The sequence below is a fragment of the Chiloscyllium punctatum genome, chromosome 49 (assembly GCF_047496795.1).
Source record: "Chiloscyllium punctatum isolate Juve2018m chromosome 49, sChiPun1.3, whole genome shotgun sequence".
Classification (NCBI taxonomy): Eukaryota; Metazoa; Chordata; class Chondrichthyes; order Orectolobiformes; family Hemiscylliidae; genus Chiloscyllium; species Chiloscyllium punctatum.
This window is the reverse complement of record NC_092787.1, coordinates 37,534,687-37,556,522: the sequence shown is the minus strand read 5'-3', so window position 1 is coordinate 37,556,522 and position 21,836 is coordinate 37,534,687. Positions and strand designations below refer to the sequence as shown.

The following is a 21,836-nucleotide window of genomic DNA, read 5'->3' as shown; positions in this document are numbered from 1 at the left end:
GAGAGGCTGAAAAGTTTGGGGCTGTTTTCCCTGGAGCGTCAGAGGCTGAGGGGTGACCTTATAGAGGTTTACAAAATTATGAGGGGCATGGATAGGGTAAATAGACAATGTCTTTTCCCTGGTGTGTGGGAGTCCAAAACTAGAGGGCATAGGTTTAGGGTGAGAGGGGAAAGATATAAAAGAGACCTACGGGGCAACTTTTTCACGCAGAGGGTTTTTTCACGCAGAGGGTGGTATGTGTAAGGAATGAGCTGCCAGAGGAAATGGTGGAGGCTGGTACAATTGCAACATTTAAAAGGAATTTGGATAGGTATATGAATAGGAAGGGTTTGGAGGGATATAGACTGGGTTTTGGCAGGTAGAGCTAGGTTTGGTTGCGATATCTGGTCGGGTTGGACCGAAGGGTCTGTTTCTGTGCTGTACATCTTCCATGTCCTTTTCCGCAGTAAATACTGATGCAAAACACTCGTTTAGTATCTCCCCCATTTTCTGTGGCTCCACTGATCTTTGAGGGGTCCTATTGACGTTAATGTGTTTGTAAAAACCCTTTGGATTCTCCTTAACTCCATTTGCCAAAGCTATTTCATGTCCCCTTTTTGTCCTCCTGATTTTCCTCTTAAGTATACTCCGACTGCCTTTATACGCTTCTAAGGATTCACTCAATCTATCCTGTCTATACCTGACATATATTTCCTCCTTTTTCTTAACCAAACCCTCAATTGCTTTCGTCATCCAGCATTCCCTATACCTACCGGCCTTCCCTTTCACCCTGACAGGAATATACTTTCTCTGGATTCTCGTTATCTTATTTCTGAAGGCTTCCCATTTTCCAGCCGTCTCTTTACCTGCGAACATCTGCCTCCAATCAGGTTTTGAAAGTTCTTGCCTAATACTGTCAAACTTGGCCATTCTCCAATTTAGAGCTTCAACTTTTAGATCTGGTCTATCCTTTTCCATCACTATTTTAAATCTAATAGAATTATGGTCACTGACCCCAAAGTACTCCCCCACTGACACCTCAGTCACCTGTCCTGCCTTATTTCTCAAGAGTAGATCAAGTTTTGCACCTTCTCTGGTAGGTGCATCAACCTACTGAATCAGAAAATTTTCTTGCACACACTTAACAAATTCCTCTCCATCTAAACCTTTAACACTATGGCAGTCCCAGTCGATGTCTGGAAAGTTAAAACCCCCTACCATGACCACCCTATTATTTTTACAGATAACTGAGATCTCCTTATAAATTTGTTTCTCAATTTCCCTCTGACTATTAAGGGACCTATAATACAATCCCAATAAGGTGATCATCCCTTTCTTATTTCTCAGTTCCACCCAAGTAACTTCCCTGGATGTATTTCCAGGAATATCCTCCCTCAGCATAGCTGTAATGCTATCCCTTTTCAAAAATACCACTCCCTCTCCTCTCTTGCCTCCCTTTCTATCCTTCCTGTAGCATTTGTATCCTGGAACATTAAGCTGCCAGTCCTGCCCATCCCTGAGCCATGTTTCCGTAATTTGTATGATATCCCAGTCCCATGTTCCTAACCGTGCCCTGAGTTCATCTGCATTCCTTGTTAGGCCCCTTGCATTGAAATAAATGCAGTTTAATTTATTAGTCCTACCTTATCCCTGCCTGTCTTGTTTGATTCACTTCTGTTCTCAACTGTACTAGTGTCAGATTGATCTCTCTCATCGCTATCTCCCTGTGTCCCTGCCCCCCACCTTACTTGTTTAAATCCTCCCGAGCACCTCGAGGAAATCTCCCTGCCAATATATTAGTCCCCTTCCAATTTAGGTACAATCCGTCCTTCTTGTACAGGTCACTTCTACCCCAAAACAGCTTCCAATGATCCAAACTGTGAATCCTTCTCCCATACACCAGCTCCTCTGTTATGCATTCATTTGCTCTGTCCTCCTATTCCTGCTCTCACTAGCTCGTAGTACCTGGAGTAATCCAGATATTACTACTCTTGAGGACCTCCTTTTTAAATTCCTACCTAACTCTCTGTAATCTCCCTTCAGGATCTCAACCTTTTTCCTTCCTATATTGTTGGTTCCAATATGTACTATGACCTCCTTCTGGCTCCTCTCCCCCTTGAGAACATTCTGCACTCTCTGAGACATCCTTGAATCTGGCACGAGGGAAGCAACACACCATTCTGATTTTTCACTGCTGGCCACAGATACGTCTGTCTGTGCCTCAGACTAGAGAGTCCCCTAACACAATTGATCTCTTGGAACCCGACGTACCCCTCATTGCATTAGAGCCAGTCTCTATACCAGAAACTTGGCTGTTTGAACTACCTTTTCCAAAGCAGCATACTTATTTGAAATAGGGATAGTCACAGAAGACTCCTGCACTAACTGCCTACCTCTCTAACCTTTCCTGGAGTTAACCTATCTATGTGTCTGTATCTGTGACTTTTCCCTCTTCCTATAACTGCCATCCATCACATCCCCTTGGTCTTGTAAATTCCTCATTGCCTCTAACTGTTTCTCCAACCAATCCATTTGATCTGATAGGATTCACAATCAATGGCATTTATTGTAGATATAATCCTCAGTAACACGTAAACTCTCCCTAAACTCCCACACCCAAGAAGAAGAGCATATCACTCTACTTAAGGCATTTTTGCTGCTTCACGATCTACAGACCCAGAAAATAACACCGTCTTATTCCTCTACAAAACACTGCCCCAGATTTAATTAATAGTTATGGCATATATTTTAAGTTTAATCAAGAGACCTATCTCAATAAAACATATAATCTCTCTAAGGTTTGTATGATTAGGGATTTCTCTCTGTTTGGGACTCTCATTTTGTGGTTGTGGAGTACACAGTTTAAGATACGGAACTTATAGCAAAAGTTTACAGTGTGATGTAACTGAAATTATACTTTGAAAAATACCTTGGTTGTTTGTTAAGCCTCTCATCTGTTAGAATGACCATATTAGTTTCACTTCTTCCATATGTAAATTGCAAAACTTTTTTTTAAACGTTCCATTCTCAGGTGAACTTTAACAATTGGTGTCAGCCCAGATAAAGTGTTGAAGGTGTTAGCCCCCTGTGTGCTGCTGTCTGTGCCATAATATTCAGACTGATTCTAATCTGAAAAATGAATTAACAGAATCTGAGAAGAATTCATGCAGTTTTTGAGCAAAATACAATGTAACTCTGCAAGTATAAAATCACTCCACAAACATATATGTGCATGTGGGTTTGTGTGTGTGTGTGTGTGTGTGGGGTGGTTGTGAGTGAGAGCAAAGGTGTGTGTGTGTGTGAGTGTAAAGGTGTCTAAGTCTGTGAGAGGGTGTGTGTGTTTGTGTGTGTATAAGAGTGTCTGTGTGCGTGTGTGTGGTGTGCAATGAGGTCACCTGTAGTGTGACATGAACCCAAGGTCCCGGTTGAGGCCCTCCCTATGGGTACCGATCTTAGCTATCAGCCTCTGCTTGGCTAATTTTCGCTGCTGCCTGTCCCAAAGTCCACCTTGGAGGATGGACACCCGAAGGTCCGAGGTCGAATGTCCTGGACCGCTGAAGTGTTCCCCAACTGGGAGGGAACACTCCTATCTGTTGATTGTTGTGCGGCGCTCATTCAGCCGTTGCCGTAGCCTCTGCTCGGTTTCACCAATGTACCATGCCTCATGTAATGGTACATGTAATGGTGGTATCTATGTCCACACTTTGACATGTCTTGCAGTGCCTACCATGACAGGGTTGTATGGAGTTGTCCTGAAAGTCAGGCAGTTTGCTCCGAACAGTGATCTTTGAAGTTTGGTGGTTGTTTAAAGGCAAGCAGTGGAGGTGTGGGGAAGGTCTTGGCGAGGTGCTCATCCTCGTTGATAATGTGTTGCAGGTCACGAAGAACATGGCGTAGTTACATTGTACTTTGCTCAAAAACTGCTTGAATCCATGTAAGTTTCTGCTAATTCATTTTTTAGATTAGAATCAATCTAAACATTATGACACAGACAGCAACACAGTGGTCTAACACCTTCAACACTTTATCTCGGCTGACACCAATTGTTAAAGTTCATCTGAGAATGTAACTTATAAAAAAATGTTTTGCGATTTACATATGTAAGAAGTGAAACCAACATGGTCATTCTTACCTATGAGAGACTTAACAAACAGTCAAGGAATTTTTCAATGCATAATTTCAGTTACATCACTTTTGCTATAAATTCTGTGTCTTACAACTGTACATTCCACAACCACCTGATGAAGGAGCAGCGCTATGAAAGCTAGTGCTTCCAATTAAACCTGTTGTTGTGTGATTATTAACTTTGTACATCCCAGTCCAACACCGGCATCTCCAAATCTGGTTTGTGTAAGTGGGAATTTTTGCTCGTGTTATTGGTTATAATAATGTAGGAAATTTAATAATTAGTGAAAAAAAACCATGCAAGGATGTAATTACTTTCACTGTGGGCATTTAGGATCATCAGCTGTGTAAGCATCGCTATGTTACACTTATATCCTCAGCACGTTCGCTCTTGCTCCTCCACTCTCTTAGTGCACACACTGCCTATTTTGATTGCAGGAAGGTAGTTAGCGAGTGTGAGTGTCTCACTTGTCCCTATTCTTTGTTTCCTTACAGTCTGCTGGGAAGGGAAGTTTGAAGGAACATGGCCCTTGCAAAGCAGCTCCCTAAAAGCGTCTGTCTACCCTGTAAATGCCAGGCACTGAAAGCATCTTTTGTCTGTGGTGGTGCAGGGCATTGTGACATTTTGCATGTTTACGGGATAATTAATGCAGACAATTGCCTTTTCACAGGCTGCTGTTGCGGTGAAATGAAGTGTTAAGGAATCTGGATTGCTGTACACTGTCACAGCAAGTGGGATGGGGGACAGAGAGCAACAGTTACCTCACTGAATAAATTAGCAGTCTCCTTTTGTCTACTTGCCGATTAGGGGCCTCCCTCTTTTTGTTCACCCTCCCTTTGTCTCCCCAGCTCCCAGAAGCAGCGAGGCGAGGATTTGCTTCTCTCACTGACCCACTGGAAGGGCTCCTGGTCATGTTGGAGAACTGCCATGACTGGAGGAACTGGAGGAAGGGAAAGCCACAGTCCCTGGCACATTACATCATCGACCAGTTCTGCAATTGGATCAAAGACGATGGCAGAGTCCAGCAGGTTGGCAAATGCGTAAACAATCCAGCACTTTGCATTGTGCCCTGCCCTGAACACTCAGTCATTAGGAGTTTTAATGTCAGTGGGTTGAGGGAAGTGGTTAACATTGTAACTTACTGTTCAATTATCTAAAGGAAACGCGTCAAACTCGACAGAAAAATACTGAATTTGTGGGCCATTGTGGTTCCCTTAATGCATTTCCTCTGGTAGCTTCAGAAAGAAATTCAACATTTTTAAAATAAATCTATCCCTTTGTCTGCCTTTCCCTGTTTGTCTTTGAACATCCGTTTAAGGAAGAGTTCTACTTTCATATGTAGCGTCCGCTGGTTGTCTGGGTAAATAACTTCCCTAGGGGTAAACAAGTCAACTGCAAAGGGAAGACAATGTCTTATACCAAAGTAACATTAGTGATCTTCTGTTTAACATCCCCATGGCTTTGCCCTCAGTCCCACACATCTTTGTAAATCTTCCTGCCGTTTAAGACTCAGAGACATATTTCATTTCAGTGACTTTGGTTTCATCTCTCCTCCTGTCAGCCCATAAATGATAGTCAAAAGAACAGAAATTTTCAGCAATTAAACTGCACCCCAAAACTTAGCAATTTATGAAACCATTTTAATAATTCTAACCAATGATGATAAATGATTGTGAGAAAGTTCTGTTCAGTTTTTTATTTATTCATTCAAAACCTGTAAGTATTTTTGATATAGCTAGCGTTTATTGCCCACCCTAATTGCGCTTAAAAATGTGATGTTGAACTACAGCCTTGAATTCAGTCTGTTGTAGGGGTTCTGATTAAACAGAGTGTCTTGCTCAGCTATTTCAGAAGGTAGTTCAGTGTTGGTCGTGTTAAATGTAGACCAGACCAACTCAGTGACAGAATTCCTTCCTTCACAATTATTAGTGAATCAGTGAGGTTTTTACTGCTCTTGGTATTTCTATGGTTATTGTTCTTGGCACCAGCTTTTTGTTTTTAAACAGATCTTGAAGCCAGCCAAGCTGCAAGCGAGAGTGTTCTCTTTGCTCACGGAGGTTCCTGCAAACATGCTGGATCAGCTGGCCAGCCTGTATGAAGTGGACAAGGTTGACAAATCCTCCCAACTTGGTCTGATCAATAATCTATGCATCAAGGGCAAATACAAAGAGGTGAGATTTATCCTGGACTACAGAGGAATCTCGATTATCCAGCATTCGATTAACTGAATTTTCAAGGTCCCAATGCTTGGCTAACTGTGTTATCCGGTGTTCGATTAACCAAACAAAATACTCTCCACCCATCTCCTTTGGATAATCGAGGTTCCTCTCTATACCATTTGTGAGGGAAACTCAGTTGAGTTTTTGGGCTTCCACAACTGTGTAGTACAGTGGCTCAATGGCTAGCATTACTACTTCACATTGCTAGAGACTTGGGTTTGATTCCAGCCTTGGGTGACTGTCTGGTGGATTTTGCATGTTCTCTACATGTTTACTTGAGTTTCCTCCAGGTGCTCTGCTTTCCTCCCACAGTCCAAAGATGTGCAGATTAAGGTGGATTAGCCATGCTAAATTGCCCATAGTGTCTAGGGATGTGTAGGCTGGGTGGATTAGCCATGGGAAATGCAAGGTTGGGGGATAAGGTAGGAGAGAGTAGGTATGGATAGGATGCTGTTTGGAGGTTTGGTGCGGACTCATAGAATCCCTCCAGTGTGGAAGCAGGCCATTCGGCCCAGCATATCCACACTAACCCTCCGAAGCGCATGTGACCCTATCCCCGCAAGTCTACATTCCCTTGATTCTTTGAATACTAAGAAAACCTGTGCTGACAACCGGAAGTGGCAGATACAAATCACTATAAATGCCGGAGGAAACATCACAGAAGTGCTTCACAGGAGGCTCCCAAGCACTGAGGATGTCACCTAGACAGGGGACGAAACGTCTGCAACACAAATTCTCAGCTCGGCGAACAGAACCACAACAACGAGCACCCGAGCTACAAATCTTCTCACAAACTTTGAATATTAAGAAAACCTGTGCTTTGTTGTAGGAAATGATACTTTCCACAATGTGTTGTTTAACAGTATGCTTATATTCAGTAATATAATTTCTCTTTCCTGGCTGGGTACGTTTAGCTAGACAGTTCCCCATTTCACATCAGAATAGTGTGTATGCAGTCTCTTCCAATTGCATTCAATAATTTGCCTGAACAATATTGTGTGATGCAGCTTATATCTTGTGCAGCTTATATTTTGCTGGAGTCACCAGCGGTGTCTTCATGACTGAGTGGGAAGATCAGCCCTTTCAGTCAGTGCCTGGACATGCTGTAATCCCCATTGCCTTTGCCAAAGCGCTAAGTAGCCATGTTTGAGTGCATAGTAGAACTTTTCTTTTACCTGTAATGTTGAATCCAGTGAGACGCTTTTCTACATTTTCTACATTTCTCCAGTGTGCATCTGCTCAGAGGGTCAAACATTTTAGTTTCAGTGGCATTGGCACTTTATCATCTCCTTTTCAATTCAAATTATGGAGATAGCCTGGCTGCTTGTGGATCATTTGAAAGCTCAAAACTGAGGGGAGAGCCAGCATACTGAGTGTTGCTGCGTCTGTGATATTTCCAAAGTACTATCTGAGTAAGCCAAGCTGTGCCGGGGAGAATAGGGGGATGATTGACAGGGGAGCTAGTGTGTCACGGTCATCTGCTGCACTTCAGGGTCTGAAAGGGTGTCTGGTTGCAACTGAATGAGACTCTCCATCTCTTTCTATGCATTCCTGTGAGAAGAAAAGAGTCTGTTGTCACTGTCAGCTCTCGGAGAGGGGAAAGAGGCTATTGTCACATGAGCAGGGCAGCCTGGCAGACAGGGCATGGTTCACTGCCCCATGATATCGCTGAGTCTGCCGAGAATCTACATTCAGGCCTTGTCAGTTTTGATTTGAGGGTATCACAATGCAATTAGTTGTGATATTTCATAGCCAGCAGTGGTGACCTCCCCCTGGACTCAATGCTCAGCATTGTGTGCTGGAGCTGGGATCGTTAGTCAATGCTGCATTGCCCTGACCTACCGAACCCTAAGGGGAAGAGAACACAAAAGCCTTTCTCATGTCCCTGCTCCTGCCCTGCTTTTGTGAGTCACCAAAAGGAGAAAAGTATCTTAGTTTGACCCAAGTGTTTTCTTTACTGTGATTTTTTATGTACGCTGGGAATGTATTCACAAATGTTATTAATAGAACAGGAAAATCTGGCAGCATGTGCTGAAAGACCCCATCAGTTATTTTGCTTTGGTTATATCTGCATCCCGTTTACATTCCAATCTGTCAGAGCTGGGCCATTAACCCTTAACGCAGTGTGCATTCCAACCTTTGTCTCTGGCACTGTGAGAATCATCTCGTATGTTTTTGGGGAATGTTCATTAACTCTTGGAGTGGAAACATTTTTTGTGACATTTTGTAATTAATACGGCTGTCCAAGATTATTACAAAAGGTTTTGAGAGAGCAGTTAAGAGGAGACTGGAAAGTGGCAAGTGGCAAGTGACAAGGGCACACTGGCTGGCAGAGGAATCAGAGAAGAGGTGAGAAAAAGAAAGGTGTTAATGCAGCAGCTGGTTATGATCCGGGAGCACTGTCAGACTGAATTGGAAAGTCAATTCAATAGTACCTTGAACGAGAATTGAACAGCCATCGTCGTAAAGGATAAATTTGCAAAAAAATGGGTAAGAGCAGAGGAATGGGCTCTTTCAAAGATTTTTCTCATAGGTGCAGTGTCTTGTGCTATCTTGTATAATTCAGTGTGGCCTGGCCTAGACCATGTTGAGTTACCTGGTATGACAAGCCCTTGTTAGCCCTGTTTCTCCCCTCGAGGAATGGGAAACATCATAAAATTGCACAGTATAGACAGCGGAGGATGAGACCATTTGGTCCAGCAGTTCTTTCCTGGTGGTTATGCCAAACACCAGCCTTTTCCCAATACACTCTTCCGCGACTCCGCTTTCCCTGGGTTACAACAATGCTGTCTGCTTCAAGCCAGCCAGAATTTGAATTGGTTAATTTATTGTCAGGTGTACCTAAGTACAGTGAAAGGCTTTGTTTACGAGCAGTACAAGCAGATCATAGGAAGCAAGGACATACAGATTATAAGGTGAGAAAAAACTAGACAAAAGGTTACATCAGAGAGGGCAAATGTTAGGCAAGATTAACATTAGCGAGATCAGCATTATTTGAAGTTAGAGGGTCCATTCATCAGTCTAATAATGGCAGGGAAGAAGCTGCTCTTGGACCTGCTGGTGCATGTGTTCAAACTTCTATGTTTTCTGTCTGATGGACAAGGTTGTAGGACAGCATTGCCGGAGTGCGATTGGTCTTTGATGACATTGGCAGCCTCTCCGCAGCAACATGCTGTGGAAATGGAGTCCATGGATGGAATGTTGGCATCCATGATCTGGTCTGGGCTGTGCACACATCCACCTGTAGTTTCTTACGGTCCTGGGAAAAACAGTTGCCATACCAGGCCATTATGCACTTGGATAGTATGCTTTCAATGGTGCATTTATGAGAATTGGTGGGGACTTTGTGGACAAGCCAAATTTCCTGAGCTGCTTGAGAAAGAAGAGGCATTGTTGTGCCTTCTTGACTGTTGTATCTAAGTGGGAAGACCAAGACAGATTGTTGTTTATTGTCACCCCCTCTGAACCAGGAACTAGATGCTCTCCACCCTCTCAACCTCGGGTCCATTGATGTAGATTGGGGCACATTCTTTTGCCTTTCTGAAGTCAGAAATCAGTTCTTTAGTTTTGCCAGGGTTGAGAGAGAAGTTATTCTCATTGCACCACGTCACCAAGCCCTCGATCTCCTTTCTGTATTCTGACTCATTGTTGTTTGATATCCGTCCTCTCACAGTGGTGTTGTCAGCAAACTTGCAGATGGCGTTTGTTCGGAATTTGGCGACACAGTAGTGAGTGCAGCAGGGCGCTGAGAATGCATTCTTGGGGAGCTTCAGTGTTGAGTTTTATTGTGGAGGAGATCTACTTTCACTGATTTGGTCTGTGAGTCAGAAAGCTAAGAAGGTGGTTGCAGAAGATGGAGTCATGACTTAGCTCTGAGTTTTGAGATCAGTTTGGAGGGAATAATCGTGTTGAAAGTGGAGCTGTAGTTGATGAGCATTTGTCTGATGTGGGTGTCCTTGTTGTTCAATGTTTTAGGGGTGAGTGCAGGACGAGGGAAATGGTGTCCACTGTGAATCTGTTCCATACGAAGCTCACTGCTGAATCGAAAGGCTAAGTTCTTTATTTGATACGCTTGTGACTTGTATATTTCTGTGCCTTTGTTCTGCGCTCCCTCAAACAGAAAAGGATCACCAAAACTACACCATGAAACTAATTTAAAAGCTCTCTGTCAGGTTTTGCAGAAAAAATGACTCCAACGTGATCAATCTTTCCTGATTCTCATATTAATTCTAAAAACAGCCCAGGAAATCTTTGTTCTTTTCCATCAGTCAGATTTCTGTTCCCTTACTTGTTGTCTCTCTGGGAGCTTTCTGAATTATTGAGTAAGGAAGAACTGCATTCTGCTAACAAAGGGTCCCAGCTTCAGTTAGTCCTGTTTGCTTAGTCACTTGATTTCATTTGTTCAGGCTATAAGGAGGAAAAATAAACCAGAAGAGGAATCCTATTCACTCCCACCCCTGAGTGAGCTCTGTTGGGTGAAACCTCCACCTTTCACCAAACTGGACTTTGATGCACCCCATGGTCAACAAGCCTGCTGATATACACTGCCTACTTTTTCTACTGACAGGAATGTTGAAGACCAGAGGACAGAGTTTTAAGATAATTGGCACTGGAACCTGAGAGATAAGGGACATTTGCTTTGTGTTATGACTTGAACTGTGCTACTTCAAAAATGGTGGAAACCAATTCAGTAGTAACACGCAAAGGGCATTTGAATAAGCCAGGATTATGGGGAAGGGATAAGGGACTGGCACTAATTAGAGAGCTCTCCCAAAGAATAGCCTTTGTCTGTGCAATGTGGTTCTTTCATTTGGGTCTTGCCTCAAGAACAGGTGGTGTCATGAGGTGCAGAAGTTGTCGCCAGTGTGACAGGAGCCTTGTCAGAATTAGCACCCCAGGAAAAGCAGATACTGAGGTGGCAACGTTACTGCTCAGGAAGTGCAAGTGGTGAGTTGTCAGTGTGGTTTGGTCTTGGTCTTGGTCTTGGTCTTGGTCGTCCACTTCAGGGTTTTGGTAAATGTTGTAGCTCATGTACCTGGCAGAAGACAGGGAGAATTAAAGGAATAACATTTGTACCATTCAGAATATTAACTTAGCTAAACTTAGAAATGTATAAAGACACATTCAATGCATAAAATCACAAGATTAGAACAGGACAGAAGAACAGGACCCTGCCCTTGACTCATGTCCTGTGAACCATTTGTTTAATGCTATAGATGGAATGTTTGACAGCCCAACTTGTTTTTTGCAATTACTGCTCCATCTCAATGCCCCTTTGCTCTTTAAAGTCCTTTTAATGTTATTGCTTCATGAACTCTGTCGGTCTCTCCTGCAAATCTACATTTGAAACCCTTTGATTCGGTGAAGGTTCTGCCACAGTAATAGAACAGCTCTTATTTAATTCTCACATACCCCTGTGCTCATTAACCAACAAGGGTTGTACTTTGAACATAAGGACAATACTAAGATTGTCATCGCTTTTTCAAATCCCTCCATGAATCACCCCCTCTTATCTCTGTAATCTCTCCCAGTCTCTCAATGTTCCAAGGTATCATTCCTTTCCTTATTCTGGCCTACTATCCATCCTCAATTTTAGTTGCATCACCACTGATGGCCGTGCTTTTGACTGCTTGTGTCCCAAGTTCTGGAATTCCCACATTGGGAGCCAATGTGGGTCAGTACGGAAAAGATCATGGTGCATTGGATTTATTGCAAGCAGGAATACAGTGAACAGAATTTGGATGATTTCGAGTTTCTGGGATGCTAGCTTCGAGCTGCCGTGAGGAACTTTAGGATTGTCAAGTCAAGGAGGTCCAGTCTCTGAATCTAGAATATATTGGAACTTGATGACTTCTATATTAGAACTTGATGCTTTGTTTGCTATATAATCTTCTTCCCTGTTCTCTTTAACCACTCGGCTTGGAAACTGTCCAGTCCTGGAGATTTGTCCGTTATATCCTCCATTAACTTCTTAAAATGCTCCATTTTAATATTGATAAAGCTGCCTTCGTCCTACCACACCATGGGGCTGCTCTCTCATGAGAGAGATGATTGGTGGTAAGTTTCACCTGAGACTCCTTAATGGTGACTTCAACTGGTGTGGGATTGGAGGTAAAAACAATGACTGCAGATGCTGGAAACCAGATTCTGGATTAGTGATGAAGGGCTTTTGCCCGAAACGTCGATTTCGAAGCTACTTGGATGGTGTGGGATTGGACCCATGCTTTTGGAATCACTTTGCATTGCAAACTAGACATCTACCCAACTTGAGCTATTTATAAGCCACTTGGATAAGTTCAAGGTAATCAGACTGCACCAACATGGTTTTGACTTAAACTTCCTACTGTTAAGTTAATTCTAGATTCCTATGTAATGTTAACATTTTGTCCTTATCCTTCATTATGAAGATGGATTGGAAGAACTCATTTATCAAATCTGCCATTTCCTTATTAGGTGAAGATGCTTTCAGTTGCATTTTCTTTAGCATTCTCCTTCACTAATCTCTCAATTGATTTATAAAACATTTACTTGTTTTGATAATCTTTACACAGGGTTTTTTGCATGTTCTCTATTTAGGTTTTGTTACTTTGTTTTTTCTAAATTACACTAGATTTTAACTTCTTGCATTTGTGTAACTACCTTCTCTTAGCTCAAACTTAAACCTCATTTGATGACGGTGACTGTTGCTATACAAGTAGAATCCTTCCCTTTTAGGCTGTGGGCTGGTTTTGTACTGCACCCAACATTCTTAAATGCTTTCCACTGTTGATGAACTCATCCAAGTTTACTGCAGTTAGTTTTAGGGGTGACTTGATAGAGGCATACAAGATGATTAGGGGTTTAGATAGGGTTGACCATGAGAACGTTTTTCCACGTATGGAGTCAGCTATTACGAGGGGGCATAGCTTTAAATTAAGGGGTGGTAGGTATAGGACAGATGTTAGGGGTAGATTCTTTACTCAGCGAGTCGTGAGTTCATGGAATGCCCTGCCAGTAGCAGTGGTGGACTCTCCCTCTTTATGGGCATTTAAACGGGCATTGGATAGGCATATGGAGGATAGTGGGCTAGTGTAGGTTAGGTGGGCTTGGATCGGCGCAACATCGAGGGCCAAAGGGCCTGTACTGCGCTGTATTTTTCTATGTTCATTTCCTATTCTTTTTATGTTACCTTAAATGTGAAACCCTGATTTTTGAGTCTCTGTCTTAAGTCCGATATAGCATTCAGTAATATGATTCCTGTTCACCATATTTTACCTGCATGTTGACTTCTTTTTAACCATGATGTCCCTTAATGGCCATTGAAGCACAATGCTGCTCTCTGCCTTCTGGGCCTTGTGCTGTATTGTATCATATGCATTGTTTTTATTTAATGCAGCATAAAAATATTTATTCTCAGGTGGAGATGTATCTTCAATGAATAGTTCTGTGTGAAACAATCCTCACAAGGGCTACGGACCAGGATATCATAGTACAATGTTCCTCACTTACTCATTCAGAGGTCCATGCTCATTATCTGGAGACTTGAGTGGAGATTCTACCAGATCAGGGGGGAATATTTAAATTCAGTTAATTTGGAATTAAGTACAAGTCTGCCACATACCGATTGTGAAAGTACTAGGTTATCCTAAGAACCCATTTGGTTCACTAATGTCCTTCAACAAAGGAAATTTGCCATCCTTATCCAGCCTGACATAAATGCAATTAGTCATAGAGATGTACAGCATGGAAACAGACCCTTTGGTCCAACTCGTTCATGCTCACCAGATATCCCAACCTAATCTAGTCCCATTTGCCAGCACTTAGCTCATGTCCCTTCTGATTCATATACCCATCCAGATGCCTTTTAAATGTTGTAATTGTACCAGCCTCCACCACTTCCTCTGGCAGTTCATTCCATGCACGTGCCACTCTGTGTGTGAAAAAGTTGCTCCTTAGATCCCTTTTAAATCTTTCCCCTCTCAGACACATGTCCTCTAGTTCTGAACTCCTCCATCCCAGGGAAAATACCTTGTCTATTTACCCTATTCATGTTTTTTAGGATTTTATAAACCTCTGTAAGCTCACCCCTCAGATGCTTCAGGGAAAACAGCCCTAGCCTATTCAACCCCTCCCTATAGTTCAAATCTGCCAACTCTGGCAATATCGTTGTAAATATTTTCTGAACCCTTTCAAGTTTCACAACCTCCTTCATATTGGACGGAGTTAAAGCAAACGGTTTAATTCTTAGCTGCACTCTCAAATGGTCTTGAAGCCAATTAATTGTCTCTGAAGAGAGCTCAGTGAGTGTCTCTCCCACTGTGATCCCCAGATTATTTCCTCTGCCCTGAATCTCTTGAACCACATTCTCAAGCAATCTCATTACTAAGCCACTTTATCCTTCCTCAGTGCCTGTCTACACAGCTGGCTCATCCCCATTGACTCCAAATAACCTTTAGACTATCGCAGTTTGGACCCAACCATGACAACTATTATCTACAAAGCCTCCAGAAATGATTCTCCCTGCGGATTCTTAGCTCCACGCTCTCTACCATGAATCAAAATCTCTCTCCCTGCAGTCGGCCTTGCCTAACTCAGGGCTTGTCTCTCCCAAACTTGCAGAGGACCTCTACTGTTCTTTGTTCTCCGAAGGATCCATACCCTCAATAAATGCTTTCTCTTCTCTCTATCAGACATCAAAGATCGTAAGTATGCCAAACTCTCCCATATATATCTCTAGACACAAGCCTCCTCAACAATGAGCATCCTGACCTCGTTCTTGATCCTCTCTGGGATTGGCCCGGTGCCATTGACCATACGGACGCTTTAGCTGCTCCTATAGATTGTGTGGCTTTCGCTTCTGCTCACATCGAGGACCATGTGACTGCCCCTTCCGCCAATGTTGAGGACAGTATGGCTGCCCCTTCCACCAATGTTGAGGACCGTGTGGCTGCCCCTTCCACCAATTTTGAGGACAGTATGACTGCGCCTTCCACCAATTTTGAGGACAGTATGGCTGCCCCTTCCGCCAATGTTGAGGACCGTGTGGCTGCCTCTTCCACCAATGTTGAGGACTGTGTGGCTGCCCCTTTCACCAATGTTGAGGACAGTATGGCTGCCCCTTCTGCTCATGTTGAGAAACGGCGTGACTGCTGCTTCCGCCGATATTGATGACCAGGTTACTTCCAATTTCGTCCATGTGACCGTTCCAGTGCACACATCCCCTCCTAATGAAGCCTCTACCCCCCAATCCTGCCCCTAGCTCCATACTCAGCCCCAGCGCCAAACCCTGCCGGATATTCACCATTGCTCCGGATCTCCCCCTCACTGAGGTTGACGGTCAGTCCTCTCCAAAGGGCTCACCTTCATTCCCCTACTCCCACATGTGAACAAATTCCACATGCCACAATGTCGAAGTGTTTTTATGCGACCTCCATGCCTACTTCTTTGGGAATCCAACCACCCTCTAATGATCCTTTCTCCCACTTCCAGCAAACCCCATCCTCTTTGACACCCCCTCCCAACTTCCTAAACTCCCTTAACTCCTTCATCTCAAATTACCATTGTGACATCAATCGCTTGAATCTCTCCACCTCTCTCGCTTACTCCACCCTCTCCCCATCAGAATGCGTAGCCCTCCATTCCCTTCACTCCAACCCCAACCTCACTATTAAACCAGCCGTGGTAAGGGAGGGGAGAAGGGGGAATGGGGGACGTGGTGGTAGTATGGTGAACTGACCTCCTAAATAGCCGAGGCTAGATGCTAATCTCTGACACCTCTTGCTCCTACCATCCTCTCGATTATGACCACACCTCTCATCACCAAGCCACCATCTCTGGATCATTAATAACCTCATCACTTCGGGAGACCTCCTGTCTACAGCCTCCAACCTGACAGTTCTCCAGCCCCACACTGCCCATTTTTATCTTCTACCCAAAATCCACAAACCCGACTGCCCCGGTCAACCCATTGCTACCTCAACTCTGTTCTTTCCCCCTTGGTTCCCCCAGGAACTTTCTACCTACATTTGAGAGACAACCCACATTCTCCACCTCTCCCAAAACCTCCATTTCTCTGGCATCCAACACCTCGTCTTCACCATGGACATACAGGCCATTTAAACCTGTATCCCCCACGTGGAGGCCCTAAAAGTCCTTCGCTTTTTCCTCTTTCATTGCCCCAACCAGTCCCTCTCCACTTATGCACCTATTTGCTTATCAGAACTGGTCCTCACCTTCAACAGTTTTTCATTTGATTCTTCCCACTTCCTACAAACCAGAGGGGTGGCCATGGACATGAGCTATGCCTGTCTCTTTGTCGGATTCGTGGAACAGTCCCTCTTCCACAACTACACTGATAGTATCTCTTACCTCTTACACTATCTTGATTGCATCAGTGCTGCCGTGTGCTTCAGTGAGGAGCTCAAACTTTGCCAACACCTTCCACCCAGTTGTCACCTGGACCATTTGACACCTCCCTCCTCTTCCTGGACCTCTCCGTCTCTGGAAATCGACTTACCACTGACATCCACCCGCAAATTCCCCTTCAAGTTACTTAGTTCTGACCTATCTTCATTATGACTGATGATAACAGCAATCATCCCTTCCTAATAACCCTTGTTGTTTAACAAAGTTCAATACCATCCATTCTCTACCCAGTCTTAACAATTTGCTAATTATAATTTGCTCTTTCATGATCATTTGTGACTTGGAAAGCTTTATTAATTCTTCCTTCTTTGTTTCTGTGACATTGCTGTTATGAAGTTCTGCGATTTTGATCCAGTGACATTGAAGGAATGGTGATATATTTCCAAATCAGGTTGGCAAGCAGTTTGGAGGGGAACTTTCAGGGGCTGGTGTTCCCATGTATCTGCTGCCCTTGCCCCTTCTAGATGCTAATGATCATAAGTTTGGAAGGTGCTAAGGAGCTTCGGTGAGTTGTTGCAGTGCATCATGTGGATGTATACATTAATACTCTGTGTGTTGATGGAGGGAGTGAATGTTAAGTGTGTTAGACGTGGTACCAGTGAGTGGTGTGCTATGACCTGGATGGTGTCAAGCTGCTTGAGTGCTGTTGGAGGTGCACTCATCCAAATATGTGGAGAATATTCCGTCACCCTCCTGATTCTCACCTTGTAGATAATGGAAACACTTTGGAGGGTTGGGAGTTCTCACTGTGCAGATTTCCTAGCCCTTAATATATCGTTGGAGCCCCATAGTATTTACATGGCTACTTCAGCTCTCTTTCTTATCAATGGTAGCCCCCACGATGTTGATAGTGGGGAATTCAGTTAAGGTGATACCATTGAATCTCAAGGGGCAGTGGTTGGATTATCTCTTTTTGGTGATGCTCATTGTCTGGCATTTGTGTTGTGAAAATGTTATTTGCTGTTTGTTAGCCCTAACCTGGATATTGTCCAGGTCTTGCTGCATTGAACATGGACTGTTTTATTGTTGCTTAACATTAATGGATAAGAAATAGTACAGGAGGAGCGATTGACAGTTTTGGGCATTTTGTATTAACTCTAATTAGTTTGTTCATGGGCATGGACTTTGCTGGTGAGACCAGAATTTGTTGCCCATTCTTAATTACACTTTAACTGAGTGGCTTGCAGGACCACTTCTGACAGTAGCTATGAATCTGGAGTTGCATTTGGCCAGATTAGGTAAGGATGGCAGATTTTCTTTCCTAATGATCCCAATGGGCTTTTGTAACAATCGATTGTAGTCCCATGGTCTCCATGACTGAGCCTAGTTTTCGATTCCAGCATTTTTAAATTGAATTTAAATTCCACTGGCTGCCATAGTGGAATTTGAACCTATGTTCTGAAAGCATTAGCCTGGGACTCCGGATTGCTAGTTTAGTGATGACTTTTACACTGCTGTCTCCCTAGGAGATCAAATTGTTTATAGTTATGAAATGTCTGAAAAACTTAACAACCAATTTTTCACTTAACCTTGGATTAAGTCCTCTGTGGTGTCCAGAATCTAACAAGCAGAAAACAGGAAATATCAGGAAGATTTTTTTTCACTGAGGGATAGTGATTTTGTCAAACAGATTATTGGTACCGAGGCAGGAGAATGAAACTTGAAACAATTTCAAAGAGAAATTTGGTAGCGATCACATGAGAAACCATTTGTGAGGGAAATTAGATGTGCAGAAGGGCTTGTGTTTTCTGAACTTGTTAATTGATGCTGACGACTAGCTGCAGAGCTGCTGCTTCTTCTGGGGATATGTTGGAATAATCCCCTCATTCTGTTGTCTTGAGATGGTATGGGAGCAACAACAGTGATTCATTCTCAGACATGACCTATTCTGGCATTTCCTGGAGGCACTATCTGATGGTGTTCACTCTGGGTAGGAGCTGCTCTGACACTGCCAGCAGGAACTTTCTTTCTGTTCCAACATACCCACTTTTGCTTGCTGTCTCCCGCTCTCAGCCTGGAGAGGTCAGGAGTTCCTGGGATAGAGAACAGTGAGTATGAATCCACATGCCACTAACTGTTATATCCTTGTCAAAGTTTCCGAATACTTTGGTTATTTTTGTCTAAATTGGAAATAAAAATCCAAGATAATCTTGAGTGGAAAATGTAAGAACGCATTCCAACTGAACTGTGTAAGGACGGTGGGTATAGTACAGCTGCTGTTAAAAAATGGGCAAGTTGGTTATCTTCTTCCATTCCCTGTATTGAGAGTCCTTTGTCCCTTGAGTGACTGGGAAGGGTGCTCCAAAAATATTTCCTTTATTTAGAAGTGGCTGCCCTGATTCCTGCAGTCCATGGTAATTGGGTGAGTGGCATTGGCTGATTACATCTTCTCTGGTATGTGCCTATGACCTTTAGGAAGACATCCAAACTGTTGTTCCAAGGATAAACCACTGGGCCTATCTGTTATAAATAAACATTGTTGATTATTAATAAATCAATAGCATTGGTTTGAGATCCTGAATATGTTTATTCTATTGAACCACAGGCTGCCTTGCTGAGTATAAAGTTGGACCTGCAGCCAGAGGTGGATATGGAGCAGGTAAGCAAACTGCTACGACTATTGGAATTGGAAGCGAAGAGCAAAAAATCTACAAATCCCAGTCACTGCCAGGAATGAATCTTCAGATTAAGAGTAATGGGGGGTGGGGTAGGATTTGACTTCACTGAAAGTCCAGATGTAATCATAGCTGTTGTTGGGGTTAGGACTTCTGGAAGATTGATCTGCAGTGTTCTGGAGAACCGGGAGGGAGGACAAAGTTGCTGTTCAACTTTGTATTTACAAAGCTTTGTCAGCATTTCCGAGATCAACGTCCTCTTATGCTTTGCATGACAAGAGCCAAGGGGCAGTGGGTTTAAGGTACAATCCTCTTATTCCTCACACCTCGACTGTTTGATCAGAACAGCTCTCCCTGTCCACACCCCTCTCAATCCATTTACTTCTTCGAATTTCTAACTCTGCTTCTCCAGCATCTGGCACTGGATTAGCAGAAATTTCTTGCAGCTAATTACAGTAAAATAGTGAGAAGTCAAATTGCAGGGGCCATCTCAGAAACTCAAATTAATTGGAGCTTCGAGATAGCCGAGGAAGCCCCTAGGTAACTCAGTTTGCCTACAAATGCAATGTATGTCGAAAACAAATGAAAGTTGAAAATGTGTTGCTGGAAAAGCGCAGCAGGTCAGGCAGCATCCAAGGAACAGGAGAATCAGTGTTTCAGGCATCAGCCCTTCTGTGAAAACACAGTGATGCTGTAAGTTTGTCTATGGCCTGACCTTGTACATTAAAAGCCACTGAAAAACATTAAGAGATAGCTGTAGGAAGGCACGACAATCTTTTCTGCTTTGCTTGCTGTCTTTGAATTAGTGTGATAGTCTGCTGCATTGTCAGTGTGATCAAGCAACTTATCTGAGTTGTTGTGTGTCATTACAAGATCCTGGAGCTCTTATACCCTCCAACTTCAGCTGGAGAAACTGGCAGATAAGAGGGTGGGTATTTATTGGACTCTTCAGGGTCATTGGGGCTCAATGGTTGAAGAACATGTCTCATCTATGCTTGCTGCATTTTTAGTTCCATTGTGCAGTATGTAATGCTGTCCACGTTGGTTTCTACTGTTGTCTCTGCTGGAATTTCCATTTTGTTAAGGCTTATGGTATGTTAACTTTTATTGATAGAGAGATTGAGTTTTGGAGCTGCAAGGTCATACTGCAGCTGTACAAAACTCTGGTGCAGCTGCACTTGGAGTATTGTGTACAGTTCTGGTCACTGCATTATAGGAAGGATTTGGAAACATTGGAAAGTGTGCAGAGGAGATTTATCAGAATGTTGCCTGTTATGGAGAGAAGGTCTTATGAGGAAAGGCTGAGGGGCTTGAGGCTCTTTTTGTTAGAGAGAAGAAGATTAAGAGGTGACTTAAGATGATCAGTGGATGGGATAGAATGGACAGTGGGAGCCGTTTTCCTTCGATGGTGATGACTAGCATGAGGGGACAGAGCTTTAAATAGAGAGGTGATAGATATAGGACAGTTGTTAGTAGTTTCTTTACTCAAAGTAGTTAGGGCGTGGAATGTCCTGCCTGCAACAGTAGTGGACTCACCAACATTAAGGGCATTTAAAAAATCATTGGATAAACATGGATGAAAAATGGAATAGTGTAGGTTAGATGGGCTTTAGTTTGGTTTTACAGGTCGGCGCAACGAGGGCTGAAGGGTCTGTACTGCACTGCAATGTTCGATGTTCTGTGCTGGCCTCCTACAGATGAGTGAAAAGAGCCTCATTGTTATGCCTTGCCTTGATCCCTGCCAATACTGATGTTTGTGTGGTCCTAGCCCATTTGAGCCCAGTACAGAGGAAGTAGTGGACAATTGTGGCTTCCATCACCAATGCCCACGCTCCCTTCTTCATAAACATTTGGGTTCTACTCCTTCTTAGTAACCTGGGAGATCAGCTGCTGTTAGTTTTTCGGTTCCTAATAAGTCCCTGATATGTTGGCTGGAGTTTGGCCCTTTTCCTCTGCGCATCATTTTGTCTGCAATTGCTACACTTCTGATTTTCTCAGAGTTTTAGCCAAAGTTTGGAGAGTTTGAATGAGCTTTCATAGAGCATCTTGATGCCAAATGTTGGCTTACTTGTCAAGTGTGACTAACAGTTCTGATTGGTTGGTGAGGTAATGTTTCAAGATTGTGTGGGTTTGGCTAGTCTGGAGTTACTGTTCTGGCGTGTCAGATGATCATGGGCATTGTTCGATTAAACGTCCCATTCTGTCATCCTATTGCTGAGCAGTGTGCCGTGTTCTCACAGGCCATTGGTGTCAGGTGCTACCTCCTGAGGGCATACCATTTGTCATTGAAAACCACCCAGAACTTTGCAGGGGCACCAAGAAGCTGCAGCCACTAGAAGGTTCTTTGAGTCATGAGAACTCATTGAGAAATGGACAACTTGACTGTTTGGGGAGTGAAATACTTTCTATTGACAGATGTTGGCTGTTGCCTGGGAGTTCTAATAGCCAAATATGTGCAGTCAGTTGTAGTTCCTTTAATCAATCTATTTGGAT

At 43.4% G+C, this 21,836-nt stretch overlaps 1 protein-coding gene across 15 annotated transcripts in view; it reads left to right on the top strand.

The window, feature by feature from the left end:
* Positions 1 to 21,836, top strand: part of exd3 (exonuclease 3'-5' domain containing 3) — a 395,662-nt gene that overhangs the window by 76,498 nt on the left and 297,328 nt on the right. For 12 of the 15 annotated variants that reach the window (XM_072566231.1, XM_072566229.1, XM_072566225.1 and 9 more), the window contains 3 exons: positions 4,954 to 5,133; positions 6,094 to 6,276; positions 19,274 to 19,327. In XM_072566231.1, coding sequence (XP_072422332.1) covers positions 5,017 to 5,133; positions 6,094 to 6,276; positions 19,274 to 19,327 — 354 coding nt within the window. In that variant the 5' untranslated portion in view covers positions 4,954 to 5,016. The remainder of the gene's footprint in view (positions 1 to 4,953; positions 5,134 to 6,093; positions 6,277 to 19,273; positions 19,328 to 21,836) is intronic. The other 3 variants (XM_072566228.1, XM_072566220.1, XM_072566223.1) reach the window with 2 other exon arrangements.